This window comes from Diaphorina citri, unplaced genomic scaffold, assembly GCF_000475195.1.
Source record: "Diaphorina citri unplaced genomic scaffold, Diaci psyllid genome assembly version 1.1 scaffold1663, whole genome shotgun sequence".
In the NCBI taxonomy this organism is placed as follows: Eukaryota; Metazoa; Arthropoda; class Insecta; order Hemiptera; family Psyllidae; genus Diaphorina; species Diaphorina citri.
This window is the reverse complement of record NW_007379089.1, coordinates 17,550-40,087: the sequence shown is the minus strand read 5'-3', so window position 1 is coordinate 40,087 and position 22,538 is coordinate 17,550. Positions and strand designations below refer to the sequence as shown.

The following is a 22,538-nucleotide window of genomic DNA, read 5'->3' as shown; positions in this document are numbered from 1 at the left end:
ACTTCATTCCCTTTTGAGCTTAGTTTCTGGCATTTTTATGCGAATCATGGATGTTGTAATTATTAGATCCCTTCGGTGCGTTTAATCCCCTTATAAGATATTCTAGTAGCGGCGGTCAAACTTTTTGACTTGGGGGGCGGAGCGCTAAACCGCGGCTCTTAATATTTTCTATATGGTAACTTATTTTTTCTATGGAGTGTGGTTGGTACATTTACATCTTTTTATCACAAGGGCGCTGTTCTAGCACTAGGTTCATCATTCTCCTGTAGGTAAGGTTCGTTTCGGAACCGCTCTCCCTCATATCGCTGGGACGATAGCAATGCCGATTGTTTCAGATTTTTGGTTTGGAAAAATGTCTCTTTCAGGAAACAAAAAAATTTTTGAAGCCCAGAGATACTATGAAGCAGGATAAAGATACTTACAAATGCAACCTAGAGTGGACAGGAAAGAGAGAGAGAGAGAGCAAAGAGAGAGAGATGAGAGAGAGAGAGAGAGAGAGAGAGAGAGAGAGAGAGAGGTTTGGAATAGGTAGTACCTACATTTTTACTTTATTCACCGTTTTCAACATCATCCCAAAGAAAGAGCGAGAATGAGAGAGAGAGAATGAGAGAGAGAGAGAGAGAGAGAGAGAGAGAGAGAGAGAGAGAGAGAGAGAGAGAGAGATCCTCCATCTTTTTCTAAAGGTGTGGGGGCTAAAAAGTCACTCTGTAACTCTCTCTCTCTTCCTGATCCTCCTCTTCCTCCAAAAACGTCATTTTGTCACACAGAAAAAGAGAGAGAGACGGAGAAAAAGAGAGAAAAAGACAGAGAGAATGATTTCCTATCTACGTGAAGCTCAAATTGACACTTTAACTTTGTCTCTCTCTCTCTCTCTCTCCCTTTTATCCCCTTCCCTTTCTCTCTCTCTCTCTCTCTCTCTTTCACTATCTCACTTACTCTCTTTTTATACCTCTCTCCCTCTCACACTCTCTCTTTCTGTCCCCCCTCTCTAAGTCTATCTCCCGTCTCTCTTACTCTCTCTCTCACTCTGTCTCACTCTCTCCCTCCCCTCTCACTCTGTATTGTTGTGTACCTCTCACCCTCTCTGTCTCTCTCAATCTCTCTATTCCCCTCTCTCTCCCCTCCTCTTCTCACTACCTCTCTCTTTCTTCTTTCCTCTTTCTCTCTCTCTTCTCTCCCCCTCTCTCTGACTCTCTCTCTCCTTCCCTCTCACTCTATCTCTTTCTTTTTTCTCTCTCACTCAAAACAAAGAGTTCCTACTGAATGTTTGATAAGGTTACAGAGAATTCCACTATATCACGATATTGGGGTATTAGATTTTCAAATAATTATTTTCTATACTGCCATTCAGTGACGAGATGGGAGGGAGAGAGGTGATTCTAGTCTGACCAACCGGTCACTCATACGCAATTTACTTGCGCATGCAAGCGTGCTTATGCAACTTATGTCTGACCACAAGCAAATGCCGAATTTTATCTTGAAGGGCTTTTTGTGTTTGTTGTTTTTTGTTTGGGCTTTTTGTGTGCAGGCTTAACCCCAGACACAAAAAGCCCAAACTGAGGCTTAGGTGTAGGGGCTGGACAGCCCCAAAGGACGGGTTGAGCTTCTACGAATCTACGGGGTTTTATAAAAAAAAAAAAACATAAAAAAACACCCATAAAAAAACATCTTTTTTTTTAGAAAAGTCCTCTTCACTCGGGGTTTGAACTGGTTACTGGTATAGTTAGCTCAAAGTTCAAACTTCTGCTACAATCCGCGTACCTTTCTATTCCTTTTCTACATTTGACTGTAACATAGCCAGCTGATGCCATATAAACCAACACGAGAATGAAAGAAACCGAGAAGGAAATGAAAGACGAAGAGGAATAGTCAAGAAATGCAAGAGGAAAATATACCTAGAGATAGAATATATAAAGTAGCTGTGTAAGATGTAAGACAAAATGAAGGAGAAGATGGGAAAGGATGAGAGGGAGAAGAAGATGTAGAACAGGCATGTCAAACATGCGGCCCGCCTGGTCAAATTGTGCGGCCCGCTGCGAGCCACAAGGGTGTGATATTAAATAAATTAATTATATTTCACAAGGAGACATTTTTTTTTTTTACTTTAATCTTTGAAACAAAATGAAGTTAAAAAGTACTTCTTGGTAAACGTATCTAATAAAATAATACCTACTTTTTACCTACTTACTAAAAATTTGGATTAAAATCACTAGCACGCTGGATCTAGTTTAGACGTACGAGATTTGGAGACTCGTTGCCAGGCATCTGGGCAGAAGTAAGCTATTGACACTGGCTTGATTCTTCAATTAAGTTCTAAACGTATCTAATAAAATAATACCTACTTTTTACCTACTTACTAAAAATTTGGATTAAAATCACTAGCACGCTGGATCTAGTTTAGATGTACGAGATTTGGAGACTCGTTGCCAGGCATCTGGGCAGAAGTAAGCTATTGACATCACTGGCTTGATTCTTCAATTAAGTTAGAGCTTTAAATTCTCTCTCTCTCTCTCTCTCTCTCTCTCTCTCTCTCTCTCTCTCTCTCTCTCTTTCTTTCTCTCTCTCTTTCTCTCTATCTCTCTTTCTCTCTATCTCTCTCTCTCTCTGTCTGTCTCTCTCTCTCTCCCTCTCTGTCCCTCTCTCTCTTTCTCTCTCTCTGTCTCTCTCTCTCTCTCTCTCTCTCTCTCTCTCTCTCTCTCTCTCTCTCTCTCTCTCTCTCTCTCTCTCTCTCTCTCTCTCTCTCAAAGCTAGATAGAAGTAAACCTATCTACCTAGTACATACCTTAGTTGTACCTATATCTATCTACCTAGGTAGAGAAAAATAAAGAAACGAGTTAGCCGTGATGAAGAGAACGTGAGCTTTCCTCCGTGAATAGTCCAGGAGGAAGAGGATGATGATTACATCAGTAAGGAAAAAACTTGGCACTTACGTCCCAAATGAAGAGAACGTGAGCTTTCCTCCGTGAATAGTCCAGGAGGAAGAGGATGATGATTACATCAGTAAGGAAAAAACTTGGCACTTACGACCCAAGCAATGTTGCCAAGCGTAGGGCGCACTTCTAAATTTGAATCTCATTATTTTTCCCGCGCATAGTTTGGGGACGAATTCACAGGGGAGTATCGAACCCGCAACTTCTCAATCGTAAGTCGGACAGTTCTAGAAGTAGCACCATTCGATTCGGCGTGAAAAATCACATGGGTGTAACTATTCACATGCTTACTTGGTAATCACGAATAAGAGGGAAATTTGTTGACACAGGGGAGTATCGAACCCGCAACTTCTCAATCGTAAGTCGGACAGTTCTAGAAGTAGCACCATTCGATTCGGCGTGAAAAATCACATGGGTGTAACTATTCACATGCTTACTTGGTAATCACGAATAAGAGGGAAATTTGTTGACACAGGGGAGTATCGAACCCGCAACTTCTCAATCGTAAGTCGGACAGTTCTAGAAGTAGCACCATTCGATTCGGCGTGAAAAATCACATAGATTAGAATATTCACATCCAAATGACCAAATGTTTTCGATGTCTCTTACCGTTTACGAAATAAGGGTTAAGCACAATGACTTTGGTTAATATCTGGATGGGTGACTATCCGATTTTTACTAAATTGTTACAGTCGCGTCCTTGGACCATACCGGTATATCATACCAAATTTCATCGCTTTATGACTAACCGTTCTTGAGATATTTTGTATACCACCTTTGCCCACTGAAGAAACATTGACTTTGGTTAAAATCTGGATGAGTGACTATCCGATTTTAACCAAATTGTTACAGTCGCGTCCTTGGACCATACCGGTATATCATACCAAATTTCATCGCTTTATGACTAACCGTTCTTGAGATATTTTGTATACCACCTTTTCCCATTTAAACCTGTAGTACACACATACGTGCGTGCGTGCGTACATACATACATACGTACACACGTACGTACATACATACATACGTACAGACCATGGGCTGAAAACCACTTTTTTGGAATCAGGGCACCCCGAAACGGATATTTCCACCCATTTCCCGATTTTGAAAATTTGGACCGATTGCAATACTTTCTCATTACCTTGTATAGGTTCCCTATACGTAAAGGTAATAGAAAGTAAAAATGGAATGAAAATATCTAAATTTGAAAATAGGTATAAGTACCTAAGCTGATACCTATTGAAAAATAGTGATAACAAAATGCGTAGATAGGTACCTATTCGATCTCTTTGAGCCCCTAACCCAAATCCCTATGGTAATAAGCTCACAGCGCGTCGTGCGATATTGGTAGATGACGTCATCACGGGAGTACAGTGTTGTCGCTAGGTATGATATCGGCGTGCTTGAGACTCTCATGTTCCGAGAGCTGTATCTCACGATCTAGTGAACGCATTTTCTTCGTTTTAGTCTCAATATTTTTTTTAATTTTTATAGTTTTTTCTGAGATAATAAAAAAAAATCATGAGAATCACCAATTGTATTCATTGAAATGTATTTTTAATGTCATATTATGTACAATAAAAATGAATTGAATTGAATTGAATAGGTACATCGTACTTAGACATGTGGCGGTACTTGTTCAGGAGTCACATCAATGGAAAATTGCTACCTTTGTTATTATAGGATTAGGTAAATTAGGTTAAACAAGAAGGAGCTTTCCTTTTCATTGTCGTGACTTCTGAATAATTACCGATATGCCCATTAAGAGGTTATCGACGCTTCAAAAGGACCGAATTCAGAGTAAGATTGCATCACGTTCAATCCAATCTCATCTTTTCTCCCTTGGGCTCATCATCCTAACATTCTGTTATTCAACACTTGACAAGCAACATTTATCCTGTGGGAGCTATTCGTATCTCGGGAAAAACCTACGAAACGAAAAACTCGTTTTCTTTGGGCTGACAAATTCTTGAATTTCAACAATGCCTGTGATATTGGGGGGAGGGGGGCTATGAACTAGTGTAAGGTAGGTATAATATAGTCGTATTTTTAATTTTTTACTGTTCGCCTTTCCAAAACTGAGACGATTTTCCATCTTCCGAAGCTTATTTTTTCTCCTCTTTTGGCGTGGACTATCATTCCTTTTCTTGGCAGGTGGAAAAAAATTAGACAGCCTAATAACACTGTGATATTGGGGGGAGGGGGGCTATGAACTAGTGTAAGGTAGGTATAATATAGTCGTATTTTTAATTTTTTACTGTTCGCCTTTCCGAAACTGAGACGATTTTCCATCTTCCGAAGCTTATTTCTCCTCTTTTGGCGTGGACTATCATTCTTTTCTTGGCAGGTGGGAAAAGTTAGACAGCCTAATAACGTGTCATGAGTGTCCAAAAAAAAAGCTGAAATTTCCTTCATTAATTTCAAAGGCTGAGTAATTTTTCCCATTTTTCGGCGAAAAGAAAAGCAAACTCATTTTTTGAAAATTATAAAAAGGGTTACTCTGCTTCCTAACAGCACTTTATTTTGTACATTATTTTTCATATTTTATTTGACATTTATTATTATGAGGCCTCTTTCTTCCTCCTTCCTCTCCTTCTCATCCCCCTCCTTCTTTTTCTAATTCTTCTCTTCTTCCTCCTCTTTCTCCTTCTCTTCTCCCTCCTTATCCTTCTTCTACTTCCCTCTGCCTCTTTCTTCTTAACCTCCCAGTCCTTTTCTTCCTCATTCTCTCCCTTCTATCGCTCCTTTTTCTCGCTTACTCTTTTTCTCCTCCCTTTCTCTAGTTCTTAATACTTTTTTCTCGAGTGTAAAATAACTCATTTCTCATTTTTTCAATTAGTTCTTTTTCTTCTTAGCTTCATTTTTCATTTCTTTACAATTATGATTATATTCTTGTCTTCTTACTCTTTCCCTTATTTTGGTTCTATTGCAATTGAGGGTGTGACGCGGTGCTGCGTTATTTCAGACTAGTGGTTGGCCCGTCCTTTGTACGGGATCAGCGTGGCATAAGAGTCATAACTTTGAGTTGCTGCCATTTTGAATCGGGATAGAATGGTAGTTTTTTGTCATCCGAATCTCCGGATGAGAACAGGTAGTTTGCTCTTTCAAATTGTAAAACCAACTTTACTATAACTGTAGTAGGTAGGTGCCTACTCCATTTTCAAAACTTACCATCAAAAGGTACACAACACAATTTACGTCATCCTTGATTTTTTTTTTTTTTGCGATCTCAAATTGTGTTCTGTGTTACGCCAGCCACTCACCATCAGGTAGTCCTGAAAGGTACACCTGATCAGGTACACCTCACACACTATCAGGTAGACCTGACAGGTACGCCTGAAAAGGTCCGTCCGTCAGTTCCACCTAATACCTGATGGTCACAAATACTATCAGATATAGACTTGATAGTGATTGGCTGTCCTTACCATTCGAAATGCTGGGCCACTTATTTCACCAAATAATTTAATAATAGACTCTTGAGTGGAAGGCAACCACTAGGCGAGGTTAACGCCTTAGGTGTTCTCTACCACCTAACCCTTAGAACTCCATTATTATGTGGTCAAATTCTCAAATAAATGAGGATAAAATTCCATACCTCGGCTGGGATTGAACCCACGCCCTCCTGATTACCAGGCGAGCGTCTTGACCACTACACCACCGAGGCAGGTCATCCGAATCTCCGGATGAGAACAGGTAGTTTGCTCTTTCAAATTGTGAAACCAACTTTACTATAACTGTGGTAGGTAGGTGCCTACTCGATTTTCAAAACTTACCGTCAAAAGGTACACAACACAATTTACGTCATCCTTGAATTTTTTTTTGGGCGATATCAAATTGTGTTCTGTGTTACGCCAGCCACTCAACATCAGGTAGTCTTGAAAGGTACACCTGATCAGGTACACCTCACACACTATCTGCAGGTAGACCTGACAGGTACGCCTGAAAAGGTCCGTCCGTCAATTCCACCTAATACCTGATGGCCACACATACTATTAGATAGACTTGATTGTGATTGGCTGTCCTTACCATTCGAAATGCTGGGCCACTGATTTCAAAGCACTTTTGTAAATTCCCCCACCACTCTATTACAAAATCTTTCTTTTCGAAATAAAAAATATAATGAAACCAAATAAATTGAATTCAAAAAAATATTTTTTTTTTTTTAAATATATCTAATCAAATTATATTTTTTCTCCTCCTCCTTCTACTCCATTTTGAAAATAATTAAATACAGTTTTTATTTCGCCTGTTATTACCTCCACCAGCATTTTTACGGGCGAATTTTTATTCTTCTCCATTCTTTTATTTCCACATCATATTACCTTAGATATCTTATTGTTTTCATTTTTTTTTTCTCTTCTAATTTGAATCCCAAAGGAACGTGGATTTTTTTCCTTTTATTTTTAGATATTTCTTTTTTTCTCTTTATTTAACTCTGCGCTTAAGCATTTTTACGGGCGAATTTTTATTCTTCTCCATTCTTTTATTTCCACATCATATTACCTTAGATATCTTATTGTTTTCATTTTTTTCTCTCTTCCTTCTAATTTGAATCCCAAAGGAACGTGGATTTTTTTTCCTTTTATTTTTTAAAGATATTTCTTTTTTTCTCTTTATTTAACTCTGCGCTTAACGCGTTTTATTAGAACTCGTAAAAAACTTTTCATTTCTTTTAATTTTTTTTGTGCTCTAAATTATTTATTAATGGTTTTCCTCGCAATTGAGATATTAAAAAAGCTGTTCTTATTTTACGTGATGCTCGTCTTGCGGAATTTATTACCGAATGATGAGTTTGGCGTAAATTTAACAGTGGAAGTTTGAAGTCGTTTATTTTCTGCCATTATTGCGGTTCTAATTGCGGATAGCGGAGGTGTTCTGAGTTCTGTTCTGAGGACAACGCGCTTCGTTGAAGAGTTATTATAGGTGGCAGAGAACGACTAACTGGTTCTCTGTCTCCCACTATCCTTTTTTTTAAGAGGTCTGATAGAGGGAACAGTAAATGCTATGGTCTTATCGTTCCAAAAGCGAAGACAGAAGAAAGACAGGATAGGGGAAAGCCAGCCGTTCCGAGAACGAACAACATCCGTTCAGGATAAATTCCGTCCCGGGCGGGAATCGAACCCGCGGCCTAGCGCTTACAAGGCAGTCGGGCTACCAACCTATAGCTAACTAGGCTGGCCCTTTGGACTCTACGCCTTCAAAGTAGATAGAAACTTAGTTATAATAAGTGTGGTCCAGACGACTGAGGACAACGCGCTTCGTTGAAGAGTTATTATAGGTGGCAGAGAACGACTAACTGGTTCTCTGTCTCCCACTATCCTTTTTTTTAAAGAGGTCTGATAGAGGGAACAGTAAATGCTATGGTCTTATCGTCCCGAAACCGAAGACAGAAGAAAGACAGGATAGGGGAAAGCCAGTCGTTCCGAGAACGAACAATATCCGTTCAGAATAAAATCCGCCCCGGGCGGGAATCGAACCCGCGGCCTAGCGCTTTCAAGGCAGACGCGCTACCAACCTAGCTAACTAGGCTGGCCCTTTGGACTCTACGCCTTCAAAGTAGATAGACACTTAGTTAAGTGTGGTCCAGACGAAAAAAAAGTCATCTCTGCCAGGACTTGAACCTGAGACCTCCAGCGTGCAAGCCTCACGTGTGACACTCAATCGGCCACGGAGCTTCTTTCGGTCATATCGTCCCGAAATCGAAGAGAGAAGGAAGACAGGATAGGAGAAAGCCAGCCGTTCCGAGAACGAACAATATCCGTTCAGGATAAAATCCGCCCCGGGCGGGAATCGAACTCGCGGCCTAGCGCTTACAAGACAGACGCGCTACCAACCTAAGCTAACTAGGCCGGTCCTTTGGACTCTACTCCTTCAAAGTATAGATAGACACTTAGTTAAGTGTGGTCCAGACGAAAAAAAGTCATCTCTGGCAGGACTTGAACCCGGGACCTCCAGCGTGCAAGCCTCACGTGTGACACTCAATCGGCCACGGAGCTTCTTTCCACATCAAGCCCAAACACATCCCCCTCTTTCCACCCGGAAAACTTCGAGTCCTTTTCAAAAAGCGTCGAATACAGTGATGTATTTTGCTTTCCACCTACCTCCGCCTCTTAATCTGCATAGAAGACAACTTATTGGCAGTCAGTTAATTGAAAGGGTGCAACCCCTACGAAAAGTTTTCCAAGTCATCATCAGAAATGGCGAAGGTTACAGGGAGGGAGGGAAGTTTAGAGGGAGGGATGGAAGTTTAGAGGAAGAAATTAAAGGGTTAGAGGAGGAAGTTAGAGAGTTAAGGGGGGAATTAAATGTGAGAAGGAAAATTTAGAGGGGGAATTTGAAATTTAGAGGGAAAAGAGGGACAGATGAATTCCCCTCTTCAATTTGCGCTCCGCTTTTTCCCCTGTTTTATGCTAATTTAAATTAGAAACACAGGTATATGCGTATAGCTCCATTCTCGAAAGCTCACCAAAGTTTCTTCGTTGAATGTCGAATTTCGATTGTCTTTTCATTTTAATTTAGATTCTTATCTAAATAATTATTTTCATTTTTTTTTTTTCACTGTAAATAACAATAAAAAATAATACAAACTTGGCTTCAAAGGATATGTCATCAAGTTTTGTTGAAACTTCTCCATTCTCGAAAGCTCACCAAAGTTTCTTCGTTGAATGTCGAATTTCGATTGTCTTTTCATTTTAATTTAGATTCTTATCTAAATATTTTTTTTTTCACTGTAACTTTCACTGTAAATAACAATAAAAAATAATACAAACTTGGCTTCAAAGGATATGTCATCAAGTTTTGTTGAAACTTAGGTGTTTCACTTGTTGTTATATTTCTTTTATTATTGCACAATTACATGATTAAAACAAAATCTGCCCTTGATGGAGTGTCCGAAATATGGAGTTAGCTCAGGAATTTGAGAAGTTGTGAAAAACACAAAGAGCAATTGGTCAATTTTGTGTAGATACTCAACTGTCCTTATATAAAATTCAGATTGACAGCCGAAAAAAATCCGACTCTGCCGGTTATCGAATCCGGGACCTCTGGTTTAACGTCCTAGTGTGCTGTTGAAACTTAGGTGTTTCACTTGTTGTTATATTTCTTTTATTATTGCACAATTACATGATTAAAACAAAATCTGCCCTTGATGGAGTATCCGAAATATGGAGTTAGCTCAGGAATTTGAGAAGTTGTGAAAAACACAAAGAGCAATTGGTCAATTTTGTGGAGATACTTAACTGTCCTTATAAAATTGAGATTGACAGCTCCCTCTATTCCAAGCTCACAAAGCCGAAAAAATCCGATTCTGCCGGTTATCGAATCCGGGACCTCTGGTTTAACGTCCTAGTGTGCTACACCCACTCGACCAGGGAGATTTCTTTGTCAGGTTGAAATTCTTTTGATTATTTTGTCTATCAGAACGTCAACATTAGGTATAACAACAATATTTCATCAGACGTTACACATCTTGGGCAGATTTTTCCAAAGTTTGGAATGTCGGCAGGAGATTTTGTACAGAGGATATAAAACAAAACAAAAAAATTTTAACTTTTTTGTTTTTTCCTTTTTTTTTTTTTTTTTTTTTTTCGAGAGGGTTTTTTATCTCTTTAAATATCAACAGGATCAACAAAATAATTATCATTGGGGGAATGACTTGTCTAGCGTCATCGGAAATTTCCCTTGGAATCGCGGTCCATAGGTTGCTCATTCCCTCCCACACCGTAATAAAATGGCCCGCGATTTCCCGCTCAGCTCTCCGAGACCCTAGGTTACCCATTCCCTCCCGTAATATGATTACGGTAAGTAAAATTATGCAAGTCAAATGTTATGATACAAAATAAAACTCAAATAACGTCTCTTCTCTCTTCCTTTTTACCTCCCTCTTCCTCCTTTTTACCTCCTCCTTTACCCCCTTTATCATTCCCTCCTGTACCTTTACACCACATGAGAGTGTTATCTTTACCCCAGGTGGCTATAAAAGTTATGTGTTGCAAAAACATGTCATAAAACATGTGTGGTGTTATTATTATTGTTGTATTTTTTTCTATTGCATCATATCATGTGTTTTTTTTACGATCCCACAGTACGTGAGACTTCGGTGTCATTTTGGTTATGCCTGTACCTCTCAACCTCCCTACCCTTTATTAGTACTTCCTTGTCCCTTTGTCATTACTGCCGTTTAGAGGAGGAGAACTATCGATAGTCGGCGCCATCGATAGTTATTGATAGTTTTTTTTTATTACATAATTATTTTCCTTGTTTCTAAAGGTCTTGTCCCCCAAAAAGACCTAACCTCACTTAATTTAAAGAAAATTAGTGTACACGTATTATTTTAGGTCTCAGGGTTTTATTTCAACATTTTTTTTTTACAAAATATAATTATTTTTTATTTTTTTTTTTAACACTTTTCACTTCTAAAACGATCAAAACAAACGAAAAATGTACAGAAAAAAAAAAAAACTATCGAAAACTATCGATAGTCAAGCCTCAACTATCGATAGCGTTCGATAGTCAAAACTATCGATAGTTCTCCTCCTCTACTGCCGTTAGTTAGGTGGCCCCTAAGGATGATTTAGAAGTGAAGTGTTCATCCCAGTCAGTCTATTTATTAGTTGTTTGGAGATACTGAGGGGTCCTCAAAAATCGAAAAATACCTTGTAAAGCTCCCTATCAAGTCGGTTGAACGAATTTCCATTTTGTTCAGTTTTGCATTGGATTTTTTTTTTGGCCCACTGGTGTTACAAAGACATGACCCGACTAATTATGTAATTAAACCCACTTAAACCCAACTAACCACTACGCAAGGTTAATAATACTTGAGGCATTTTTAGTCCGTCCTTCCTTTACCATTACAATATAATAAAAAAGGTATAAGGGACGGACTATTGTATTCGCTTCGGTGTCGGTCTGTCTGTCTGTCAGTCAGTCAGTCTGTAAGTCTGTCCCCATAGAAGGACTTATCCAAACCTGGTCGACCTATATATCGTCTGTCTGTCTGTTCCCATAGAAGGACTTATCCAAACCTGGTCGACCTATATATCAAATTAAAGGTCTTTTTACCAGGATCACGAAAATGGTGGTGCAAATTTTGTCCAGAAAACCATAAAGCCAAAAATCCAAAAAAACTGGTTTTTGGGGGATTTTTACATATTGGAACAGTTGGGCCATCGCATCAGTGGTACAACAATCTCGGGGAGAGTTCTGATCGCCATATACCCTCTCTTCCTTACCGGTCCTAATAGCGGGAAATATAAGCCATAAGATTGCTGGACATGTCTTTACCCCAGGTGGCTATAAAAGTTATGTGTTGCAAAAACATGTCATAAAACATGTGTGGTGTTATTATTATTGTTGTATTTTTTTCTATTGCATCATATCATGTGTTTTTTTTACGATCCCACAGTACGTGAGACTTCGGTGTCATTTTGGTTATGCCTGTACCTCTCAACCTCCCTACCCTTTATTAGTACTTCCTTGTCCCTTTGTCATTACTGCCGTTTAGAGGAGGAGAACTATCGATAGTCGGCGCCATCGATAGTTATTGATAGTTTTTTTTTATTACATAATTATTTTCCTTGTTTCTAAAGGTCTTGTCCCCCAAAAAGACCTAACCTCACTTAATTTAAAAGAAGCATTCAGTCAGCATTCAAAACATTTTACTGAGTTGGTGCAAAGTCACCCGGGCAGGTGCAAAGTCACCTCAGATGACGGTAACAACAATATTTCATCAGACATTACACATCTTGGGCAGATTTTCCAAAGTTTGGAATGTCGGCAGGAGATTTTGTACAGAGGATATAAAACAAAACAAAAGAATGCCTAAGAGAAAAAGTAATAGATTTATCAGGTCACTTCTAGAAAATTTAGAACAGGAAACACAAAAGACAGGTTGAGATCATTCTAATCTAAAAGGCAAGTCTAAATCAAATCCCTCAAATGGTAAACCATAACTGTCAATACTGTCATAATTGATATGGACTATTTGATGATTATTTGACCTGAATTACTCACTACCTAATTAAAGTTTTAACAATAATATTCCTGACGATAAATATCTGTCTGATGATATCGAAAGAATAAATGATTGAATCCAGGCATTGGGAATTTGGTCACATCCACCAATCAATCACCTTGCTGAATATCTTGCTATATGATTGAAAACATAAACCTAGTGGTTCCACCACTGAACCTGTATAACTCAGAACTCAGACGAATTATCAATGAACAAAAAACAATAATATATTTTTATTTAACCACCCGGTTCAAGTTTCGACCGCCTTTGAACTATCAATTCCCTTGAAAAAGTCCACAAGGGTTTTCAAAACTCAATTCGGGTGAAAAATAGGTAACAATTGTCGTATTTTATTTAACATTTAACCCAAGAACCGAAAATTCGAGAGTGGGGGTAAAAATCTCGTAGTGGGGATAAGCAGCTGATTAAAAAAATCAGCTGTTCGCATTAACCGAGAAAAAAATGACACTCTATCGTTAACCGCAGTCGAGAGCTTGGTTTAGTATGGCAAGAGGGGAAACGTAAACCTAAAAGTGGTTAACGCCCCTCGCGTCATAAACACACTTCCATCTGAGGGGAGGTAGTGACCTTGAATGAACCGGGCTGAGGTTAGCGGTTAGATGTTAAATAAAATACAACAAATCTAGATAACCAAAGGGGGAAAAATACGATAATTCCTGACAAGATGTATAGATATTTGGATAGTAACTATGGTTCATCCAGATGGATATGGCAGCAATGAGTCATCAACCCAAAATGAAAGAACCAATCAGAATGCGAGAATTCCTTGCATTGTTGCAATTAAGGTAAAGGTCTATTTTTATAAACTCTCTCTTTTAAAAAGCAGAGGTAGCTTCGATCTGTAACCTTTTTTTTTTTTGAGGGTCAAGTCCAAGAGGTTGAATTCTAGAACAGGTAAAGATGGTATCTATTTTTAGTACTCCGCATCGGGTACTTATTATGCAATTTGGTATGTTTGTGATCATTCATTTTGTTAAATTTTGTATTTTTTTTAAATTCTGTAACTTTTGTTTAATTTTGTCACTGTTGATAATACCTAGATGTAGACTAGAATATACCCTGTCTACATATACTGCCAAAATGAGACTGAAAAGTCCCTTTCCCTTTACTTGAGCAGTCCAAACAAGGTCTTTGTTCAAAAAATGAAATAAAATAATAATAAACAATTTATTATTATTCAATTCTAGTAAGAAATCATCTTTTTGTTACTTTTTTTTAGGAATACATAAATCATTACGAATACTGAATACCATCGGCATAAAAAAAAGTATCATTGTGGGAGGAAGCACTGTGCAATGTACCTTCCTCTTTTAAAGATATTCTACCGTTGAACCTTTGACACGTTTGGCAACGTAGCCTACTTTTTTGATGACTCCTTGCTGCCATATCCATCTGGATGAACCATAATTTTGTAAGTTCAGACTTACTCGGACTAGAAAGGTTTGCAAAAGACTAGAAGATACGAGAGAGATTGACTAGATAGGGTCTATTTCTATTGGTTGGCTTACCTAAACTTAAATTAGAAAAAGTATTTTTTTTTTATGATAATATTTTATTAATATTGCTATCGATTACACTTTTGAATTGCATTATTTTCAACAATTACAAGTAATTTTATTCACATTGAACTATTCACAGATATTTGTACATTTACAGCAATTGTGGTATTTATGAACAATAGTTTGGATTTACATAGAATATGTTACAGATTTATCATACATAGGTACATTAATATAATACTAATGTTGGTTCGACATATGGATAGCCTAGCAAGGAAACCTCACTCCAAATATCCAAAAAGTTAACTTTTCAAGAGGACCAAAAATTCCCTAATATTTCCCAGGACATTTTGACGCCTTTTTTAATATCAAAAGTGCAATTTCAATTTCAAAGAGAACATCAAAAAGGTCGCAAAAAACTATACTCTTGTTGATAAATACTGAAGCTAGTGAGGTTTTCTTTCTGGGCTATCAATATGTCTGTGTCATCTGCTGCTACTGCTGCTGCTGCTTCAGTTGTCTTCCTTCCACTCCGACTTCTCCCGGTGCTGATCCAGAATTCCTCCATAAACTCTGCTGTCCTGCTGCTCATCTTCTGCTACTCGGCTGGTTTCCGAATCACTCTCGTCCTGACTCACTGCTGCGTTGACAACGCCCGTGCTCATTTCCGAATCAGCATCGTCAATATATTCTCGAATGAGCCCGTTCATCGCCAAGACAGAAGTGAGTCAGCACCAGAGTGCGTACAGAGCTGCTGACTCGAGTCACCCTGCCTGTCACTATTCTGCCCACAGGAGGGGAAAAAAGAAAACATACATCTATAGCCGTGCCCGAAAAAGATCTCGTCCAAAGAAGCGTGTATACCTGACATAGCGTTTTGTACGCACCGTAATGCGTTAAAATAGCCTCAAGGATTACGGAATCGGCTTCTCAACTTATGAACACTTTTTTAACTTTAACATTAGTTGAATTTGCTTGCTGTTTGGTGGATAGGGTCCTCATCAGTTGGGGAAATTTTGAAATAGATAACATCTTTTTTAAAACCCATTTACCTACACCTATTCGGAATAAACTCCCAACGCTCACACCTATTTTGAGGTGAAAATGACTTCTCATTTGTCTAGTTTAATATTGTCTAATTTGTAAAACAACTTCCCGCTCGTAAAACGGTTAAAATCAAAATTTCGAATTTCCCGCCAACTTTACACGCTTAAAGGCCGACAATGGCCTAGCTCAGCCCAGTACATAAACACACCCTCTGGTCACATATACCCTCTCTTCCTTACCGGTCCTAATAGCGGGAAATATAAGCCATAAGATTGCTGGACATGTATGTGTAAATTGCTTATGAAATTGGGTATACCTATCTAATTTATAGGTTATGACGTTATAAGGCTTATGCCGGGTAGCTAGGTATCTCCCTTCTTTTTTGATTTAATTTCAACCGGAGGTACCTACAGTTCTTCAATCGTCCTCCAAATATAAAGAAGAAAATAAAAATCACCAAATGTTGCCACTATAGCACTATAACATCAGCAGATAGCAGTGACAGTACAAAACGATTCAAAAAGTCCGTCTCCTTGTGTTTACAACCCCCGCTCCTTGTTTACAATCGCTCTTCAGCATCATCGGGATTTGTTTACATTCTGTCCAAACCGTCTGTTTTACAGTCGTTAAAAATCCAAAGAAGACGCGAGGACCATATTTTAAACTTTTTCAAAGTTTGCACAGGAGAAGAAAAAAAACCCTCTTGAATAAATTGTTTCAAAATATTCAACAACATATACAGGGTGAACCCGTGACGTCGATTGATTTTGAAACATGAGATTTCTTTGACGGTTTAACGTCACTGTATAAATGGTCTTTATTGACGGGGGGTTTACCCTTCATTCGGTGACAAGCTATCCGCCTCTCACATTAACCTCAAACAGCCTGACCTCTGGGAATAGCCAACAGCACGCAATTGTCCAGACGGTCACCGATGTATTCAACGTGCTACCGCCACGCTGTGCCATTTTACCTAATTGTAGGAATCTGTCGAAAACTGGTGCATTTAAAGTAAGGTGCACCAGTAGTCGCTGCGCTAATGGTTCATTATTGAACCACCCACATTGAAAGTTCTTTTCATAAAAAAAATCCCTGTTTATCTTTGTCCTTCACAAAATACAATGGCAAGATTTTTTCCAAGTGGTGTTTTAGTGCAAGTGGCTTCCTGGCTGGCTGCTCAGTGCGTCCATTAACAATCTTCAAACAATACAATGTACAATTCAGAGGGAGAAATCTTTTCACATTGTGAATAAAACCCCCCGAAATATTTTGAATGGATTCAAATACTCGTAACCCTTTGAAAAACTTACGGCGCGTGTGTGACCGTTTATAGGCTGGGGTTAGTGCAAGTGGCTTCCTGGCTGGCTGCTCAGTGCGTCCATTAACAATCTTCAAACAATACAATGTACAATTCAGAGGGAGAAATCTCTTCACATTGTGAATAAAAACCCCCCGAAATATTTTGAATGGATTCAAATACTCGTAACCCTTTGAAAAAACTTACGGCGCGTGTGTGACCGTTTATAGGCTGGGAAAACATAGATCACAATAAAAATTAAAAAGACAATTGAGATTCGACATTCAACGAAGAAAGTTTTCGAGAATACTCAGATTCCCATCATCTGACCAAAAAGACGCGAGAGAGGTGCAAGCGCTAGAGACTTCAACTCCACCCGGACGACGTTCTTTTTCAGATCTAATTTCTCGGCAATGGCGGCTATTTTCTCGCCCGAGGGCCGCGGCTGAACCGCAAAGTACGCTTCCAGAGATCGTTTCTCCGGCGCGGCTATTGACGTACGTTTTCTTTTTTTCTCCCCTGCAGGCAGAACGCTCGGGGCGTCTGGGTCTCGCCGCTTGTTCTTCGCTTGAGCTTCGGCCTCTTCTAGCCACGCCTGGAGGATTGGTTTGAGGGCGATCATGTTGTTATGGGACAGGGTGAGGGATTCGAACCTGCAGATGGTGGACTGGGAGAGGGCCCCGACACCCGGGAGCTTGAGGTTGGCCAGGGCTTTACCCACGTCAGCCTGGGTGACACCTGTGAACAGAACGCGAGAGTAAACATCCGGCACTGGGGAGGCAGAGGGAAGGTGACTCCTTGGGAACAACTAGGACTTCCGCACTGGGAATACATGATGAGTCACATCATAATTATTTTATCAATGAGAAAACAACAAATTTTTCCATAGGAAATTTTGGGCATGAATCAGTGGACCGTCGAAATATGGATCGGAAGCCAGGCTCTAAACACAGCACAAACTGAAAGGTTGACTGAAAAGAAAATGGAACAATGAAATCATTAGCTGTAGACCTAGGTAGCTAAGTACTCTTACCCCTATAATAAAGTTTTACTGAATATTAATAGAAGAGATTATTGTACGTATACTTTAAAGAGCCCCCCTCCCGCCCCTTTCCAAAAAAAAAAGAAAACTTAAAATACAGTGACACTCCTACACAAATTCACCCCCACTTGGCCCTAACCCATATCATTTTTTTTTTTTTTTTTTTTTTAATTTCTCAAAAGGAAAAAAAGAAGAAAAAGAGGAAGAGGAGGAGGAGGAGAAGAAAAGAAGAAAAGTAAAAAGTTTTCCAATTGATTGCTATTTAACATAATCCGCAGGTCGGGAGGGGTACATGAACCCCGCAATCTTCAAAGACTTCCACCATATCATTTGCTGGACATTATTCTAACGAGATTGGGCCCCGCAGCCATTAATAAAAAAAAAAAAAAAAAAAAAAAATGAGCACGCAATGATCCATCAGACTGATTGATATAAGTACCTATATCTTTATATAATAATATCTTTACCAGTTGACTTTTTTTTTCCAAGAGCCCAAAAGTCCCCCGCCTTTCTTTCTACTTTACAAAAAAACTATCCTTTAGGCCCGCCGCACATTAGAAACGACCTTTTAGTCACTTTAGTTGCGCGGAGTAGCCGCCATAACCATAAAAAAAAATTAAATCAAAAACCCCGTCTTCTTCCTTATTCCATCTCCCTTCCCGACCTCATCCCTCGGCTAAGGCTCCTTCCTAATCAAGTCTCCATCTTGGTGGAAAACCACGCGCACCAAAATACAATCCTATAAAAATGATACCGACCTCTCAGACTTTATCTAAAGAAAAGAGGTGACGGTTTTTTTTTTTTTTTTTTTTTTAATACCTATAAAAACCTGTCAATCATTCTAAAGAATAAAATTGAAGAAGGATTGATTTTGATCCTTAAAAAAAAAAAAAAAAAAAAAAAAAAAAAAAAACAATAGATTTACCAAGAGTAATTATTTTTGGGTAAAAATAATTTACCAATTATTTTTGTAGATAGAACAGAAGGGTATACCTACAAGGGTCATAAATGCGGTACTTTATCTATTACCATGTTCAAAAGTTTGAGACCAAAAATGGACCTGGGACACCAAATTTCAAGGATCGACGTGTCTTGATTCAAGGAACTCAAAATTTCAAAATTCATCAAAATCGGACCAGGCAATCGCGAGTTATAGCGGAACAAATACACACACAAACAAACATCTACGCCAATTGGAAATCGGTCGAGTTAAAACGTCAAAAAATCGCGCGTCTATTAGGTACCTTACACAATCATTAGTAATGACATTACTAATGATGGAACTCCGGATTTTCTGATTTTTCATCATCATTACTTGGAAATAATGACATTACTAATGATTGTGTAAGGTACCTATATGATACCAATGTGCGTCGGGCCTTAACGTTTGGGACGCTCCCTATAACATTAGGAAAAAAAACTTACCGTTTCCGACCGAACCTATAACATTAGAACGATCGATTCAGATAATTACAAGGGGGGCACCGTGGTTCATTATTACCGGATAGCGAGGGGGGTGAAACTTCTTCATCACGATATGTAGAAACAAAATGACATATGGAAAAAGCGACCGCCTCGAGTAAATACGGGAAAGTTTTGTGGTCACGACAATCCTATTATGAAGAAATAGATTAGGAGATAGCTATAGAAATAGATGTTCCTCATGCTAATGATAGAGTAGATCAGTCGAGGCCTGCAGATAATGGCGGAGGATTCGGAAAATAGCCTCTCCTTGTGTGACTTCAGTGGCGGCTGATCGGGGAGAATTCTTGTGATGTTTCAAAAATGGCCTTTAACCAGAAAGCTTTGTTTTGTTCATTAAAAGTGACATCTGGGGGGTATGAACCATTGAAAATGTCTACCATTGAAACACGAATACCCTTTGTGTTCATACCCTGCGTTGGAGGAGGAAACAAAATTTAAAGTTGAATGATGGAATTTACTAAATTACTAGTCTTTTTAAAGCTAAATCTAAAACTAAGTCAAGGGACCACAGTTATTAGATCTTTAGGGCAGAGCAATGTTTAAACCTAGTGTGCTATACCCACTCGACCAGGGAGATTTCTTTGTCAGGTTGAAATTCTTTTGATTATTTTGTCTATCAGAACGTCAACATTATAGGTAACGGACATTCACCGTCTCAATAGCATGCAGACGGACATTCAGACCACTCTTTTCTGGATGGACAAGATTTGACGAACGAGCTGGACACGGAAAGTAAAGTAAGCACAAAATAGAGTTATCAATGACTAGATTGATTTCAGAGTCTGAAGATTATCAAGGCACGTTTCCACTGATTCAACTATCGGTGGAAACGTACCTTGCAGTTCGTTCAACAAAGCCTTTTGAGGCCATTCTAAACCGTGGTCCCCGGTGGAGTCTAACACTAAAGTTCAATTCATGAATTAAGTCAGTTGTACAGAGGATATAAAACAAAACAAAAGAATGCCTAAGAGAAAAAGTAATAGATTTATCAGGTCACTTCTAGAAAATTTAGAACAGAAAATACAAAAGACAGGTTGAGATCATTCTAATCTAAAAGGCAAGTCTAAATCAAATCCCTCAAATGGTAATCCATAACTGTCATAATATTGATATGGACTATTTGATGATTATTTGACCTGAATTACTCACTACCTAATTAAAGTTTTAACAATAATATTCCTGACGATAAATATCTGTCTGATGATATCGAAAGAATAAGTCTGATGATATCAAGTCAGTCGGGGAAAAATGTACTCTTGTCACACCCTTTATTCTTTATTGTTTTATTTAGCCAAATGTAACCGCACTATGAGTGCATACTATTATATTTTAAGGTAGTTCATGATTGGTACCACGAAAATATCTGAGCACAAACTGACTTCATTCATGAATCGGAACAGTAAAGCTGTGTCCACACATGGTCGATCGACAGCGATCGACGGACGGTCAACCGGGGAAAAAGTTATCTTGTATTTATTTTTTCCCCATATTTTGTTCGCGGATTTGGCGATTATGGTCGCGGATTTGGCGATTTTGTTCGCGGATTTTGCGATTATGTTCGCGGATTTGGCAATTAGGTTCGCGGATTCGCGTCCCGAATCGATATTTTGGATATTTGGCAAGCCTAGGTCTGAAGCTTTTCTCACCACACAAGTTCCGACAGTCTGACATACTGGGGTCTATCAGACAGTCTCACATACTGGGGTCTATCAGACAGTCTGAGCGTGAGTGACTGGCACAAGATCTAAGTCAGTCGGGGAAAAATGTACTCTTGTCACACCCTTTATTCTTTATTGTTTTATTTAGCCAAATGTAACCGCACTATGAGTGCATATTATTATATTTTAAGGTAGTTCATGATTGGTACCACGAAAATATCTGAGCATAAATGTTGTTGCAGACTCCAGACTTCATAAGAATTATCAATGAACAAAAAACAATAATATATTTTTATTTAACCACCTGATTCAAATTTCGACCGCCTTTGAACTATCAATTCCCTCGAAAAAGTCCACAAGGGTTTTCAAAACTCAATTCGGGTGAAAAATAGGTAACAATCTGGATAACCAAAGGGGAAAAAATACGATAATTCCTGACGAGATGTATAGATATTTGGATAGTAACTAATTATGTAAGTTCAGACTTACTCGGACTAGAAAGGTTTGCAAAAGACTAGAAGATACGAGAGAGATTGACTAGATAGGGTCTATTTCTATTGGTTGGCGCTTACCTAAACTTAAATTAGAAAAAGTATTTGTTTTTTTATGATAATATTTTATTAATATTGCTATCGATTACACTTTTGAATTGCATTATTTTCAACAATTACAGGTAATTTTATTCACATTGAACTATTCACAGATATTTCTTTACCCCAGGTGGCTATAAAAGTTATGTGTTGCAAAAACATGTCATAAAACATGTGTGGTGTTATTATTATTGTTGTATTTTTTTTTCTATTGCATCATATCATGTGTTTTTTTTACGATCCCGCAGTAAGTACGTGAGACTTCGGTGTCATTTTGGTTATATGCCTGTGCCTCTCTACCTCCCTACCCTTTATTAGTACTTCTTTGTCCCTTTGTCATTACTGCCGTTTAGAGGAGGAGAACTATCGATAGTCGGCGCCATCGATAGTTATCGACAGTTTTTTTTTATTATTATTATTATTATTACATAATTATTTTCCTTGTTTCTAAAGGTCTTATCCCCCAAAAAGACCTAACCTCACTTACATTTACAGCAATTGTGGTATTTATGAACAATAGTTTGGATTTACATAGAATATGTTACAGATTTATCATACATAGGTACATTAATATTACTAATGTTGGTTCGACATATGGATAGCCTAGCAAGGCAACCTCACTCCAAATATCCAAAAAGTTAACTTTTCAAGAGGACCAAAATTCCCTAATATTTCCCAGGACATTTTGACGCCTTTTTTAATATCAAAAGTGCAATTTCAATTTCAAAGAGAACATCAAAAAGGTCGCAAAAAACTATACTTGTTGATAAATACTGAAGCTAGTGAGGTTTTCTTTCTGGGCTATCAATATGTCTGTGTCATCTGCTGCTGCTACTGCTGCTGCTTCAGTTGTCTTCCTTCCACTCCGACTTCTCCCGGTGCTGATCCAGAATTCCTCCATAACCTCTGCTGTCCTGCTGCTCATCTTCTGCTACTCGGCTGGTTTCCGAATCACTCTCG

The 22,538-nt window shown here is 38.6% G+C and overlaps 1 protein-coding gene across 1 annotated transcript; it reads right to left on the bottom strand.

The window, feature by feature from the left end:
* Positions 1 to 17,113: 17,113 nt before the first annotated feature.
* LOC103516790 (inhibitory POU protein-like) lies at positions 17,114 to 20,200 on the bottom strand. The gene is made up of 2 exons (XM_026829082.1): positions 20,166 to 20,200; positions 17,114 to 17,600 (listed from the first exon to the last, which is right to left on the bottom strand). Exons 1-2 carry the CDS (start codon positions 20,198 to 20,200, stop codon positions 17,114 to 17,116), a joined length of 522 nt encoding a protein of 173 aa, XP_026684883.1.
* Between the last annotated feature and the right edge of the window lie 2,338 nt (positions 20,201 to 22,538).

Bases quoted from the DNA above. Each gene is read 5' to 3' on its own strand.
- LOC103516790 (XM_026829082.1), bottom strand. From the start codon at position 20,200: ATGGCCTCAAAAGGCTTTGTTGAACGAACTGCAAG. The intron at 17,601-20,165 runs GTACGTTTCCAC...GTTGTTCCCAAG, and splicing joins TTTGTTGAACGAACTGCAAG to GAGTCACCTTCCCTCTGCCT.